The 1,396-nt window shown below is 60.0% G+C and overlaps 1 protein-coding gene across 1 annotated transcript; it reads right to left on the bottom strand.

The window, feature by feature from the left end:
• Nucleotides 1-302: 302 nt before the first annotated feature.
• LOC124776431 (sterile alpha motif domain-containing protein 5-like) lies at nt 303-1,129 on the bottom strand. Its single transcript, XM_047251429.1, has one exon. The coding sequence runs from the start codon at nt 1,092-1,094 to the stop codon at nt 303-305; it is 792 nt and encodes a 263-aa protein (XP_047107385.1). The 5' UTR covers nt 1,095-1,129.
• Nucleotides 1,130-1,396: the final 267 nt, after the last annotated feature.

The following is a 1,396-nucleotide window of genomic DNA, read 5'->3' as shown; positions in this document are numbered from 1 at the left end:
GAATAGTGAGACTATATTTCGGGGTAGAGAATACTAAATCCTGCGCATAGCATTTACTGAGACGAATATTGCTCAAGCTGAAAGATAGAAAGGAATTAGAGAATGGCATGTTGAAGCTTTGCGATCATATTGGGAAAAACGTTCGGAAAAAAGGACGACAGTTTAAAGTCGTGTTCGAGTTCTGGAATTACACGAAGTTTGAACCTGTCACTAATAATAGAAATTATGGGACATTAAACTCATTCGGAAACATTTAATGGTTGAGACGTACTGACCCATTCAACAGCATTTGACAGCACGATCTAGTTGTAGCCATCAACACTAGCTAGTACTAGCTGACGGCTGTCTCTTTGCAACCGTACACACTTGTCTGATATTGTCCGGCTGATATGCGGCGAGTGACAGCAGAATGACAGGCGCGGAGCACGTGCCGCGTCCACAAGTGTCTGGGCGCGGGGCGGCGCGGGGCGGCGCGGCGCGGCGCGGCGCGCGTGGCGGCGAAGACTTACCGAGGTGGAGTACGGCTGATTGCTGAGCCTGATGCCGTCCTGCGCCACGCGGTCCTTCAGCAGCCGCTTCAGTTGCATCCGCGGGATCTTCACCAGCTCCGCCTTGCCCTCCTCGTACTCGTCGGCGTACTTGGGACCCAGCAGGCCGCGCGTCTGCTGACCAGACAGCGGCGCCTCCTTGATGTCGTCGAAAGACGCCACCAGAGTCTGTTGTTGTGACTGCTGCTGCTGTTGTTGCTGCTGCGGTGGTTGTTGCTGTTGTTGCGGCGCCGGAGGGGGCGGTGTCGAGGCTGACGGGGGCGGCGGGGGCGGCGTGGAGGACGCGGCGGCGAGCGCGGCGGCGGCGGCCGCAGTCGTCTCCTCGAGCGTGAAGTAGACGGACGCGGCGCCCTGCTCGCGCAGCGTGCGCACCGAGTGCAGCAGCAGCGCGCGGTGCGTGGGGTCGAGGACGCCGATGGCGTCCAGGTCGGGGTCGCCGACCTGTTTGCAAATCTCCAGGTCGTCATAGCCGTTGTCGAGGAACGACTCTGCGTACTGTCCGAGTCGCAGCGAGCGCAGCCACTCGGCGACGATGTTGCCTGCCATGAGCGCGGCGCGCCACTGCCACCGACGCGCAGCCGGCCTCCTCTCGCACTGGCGCATATCGACATTCTGCGCGCGCCTTTCCCCGCCGCCGCCAGGCAGCAGCACCGTGCGGCTGCCGCCGCCGCCGCCGTCGCCGTCGCCGTGGGGGGAGAGACCGCTCGCTGCCCGTCGCCTGCAACAATCACACCGGTTCGGTCGCTGCGATGTAGCGTCGCTTCTTTGCACTACCTTCCATGAACGACACACTTCCGAGGCCTACAATATACTGTCAAACAACTTCCTCCAAAGTCATTTATAAAAGA

The sequence above is a fragment of the Schistocerca piceifrons genome, chromosome 1 (genome assembly GCF_021461385.2).
Source record: "Schistocerca piceifrons isolate TAMUIC-IGC-003096 chromosome 1, iqSchPice1.1, whole genome shotgun sequence".
Classification (NCBI taxonomy): Eukaryota; Metazoa; Arthropoda; class Insecta; order Orthoptera; family Acrididae; genus Schistocerca; species Schistocerca piceifrons.
The sequence above is the reverse complement of the archived record's forward strand: the minus strand, read 5'-3'. Positions and strand labels throughout refer to the sequence as shown.

Coding starts and splice junctions, on each gene's coding strand:
- LOC124776431 (XM_047251429.1), bottom strand. CDS start 1,094: ATGGCAGGCAACATCGTCGCCGAGTGGCTGCGCTCGCTGCGACTCGGA.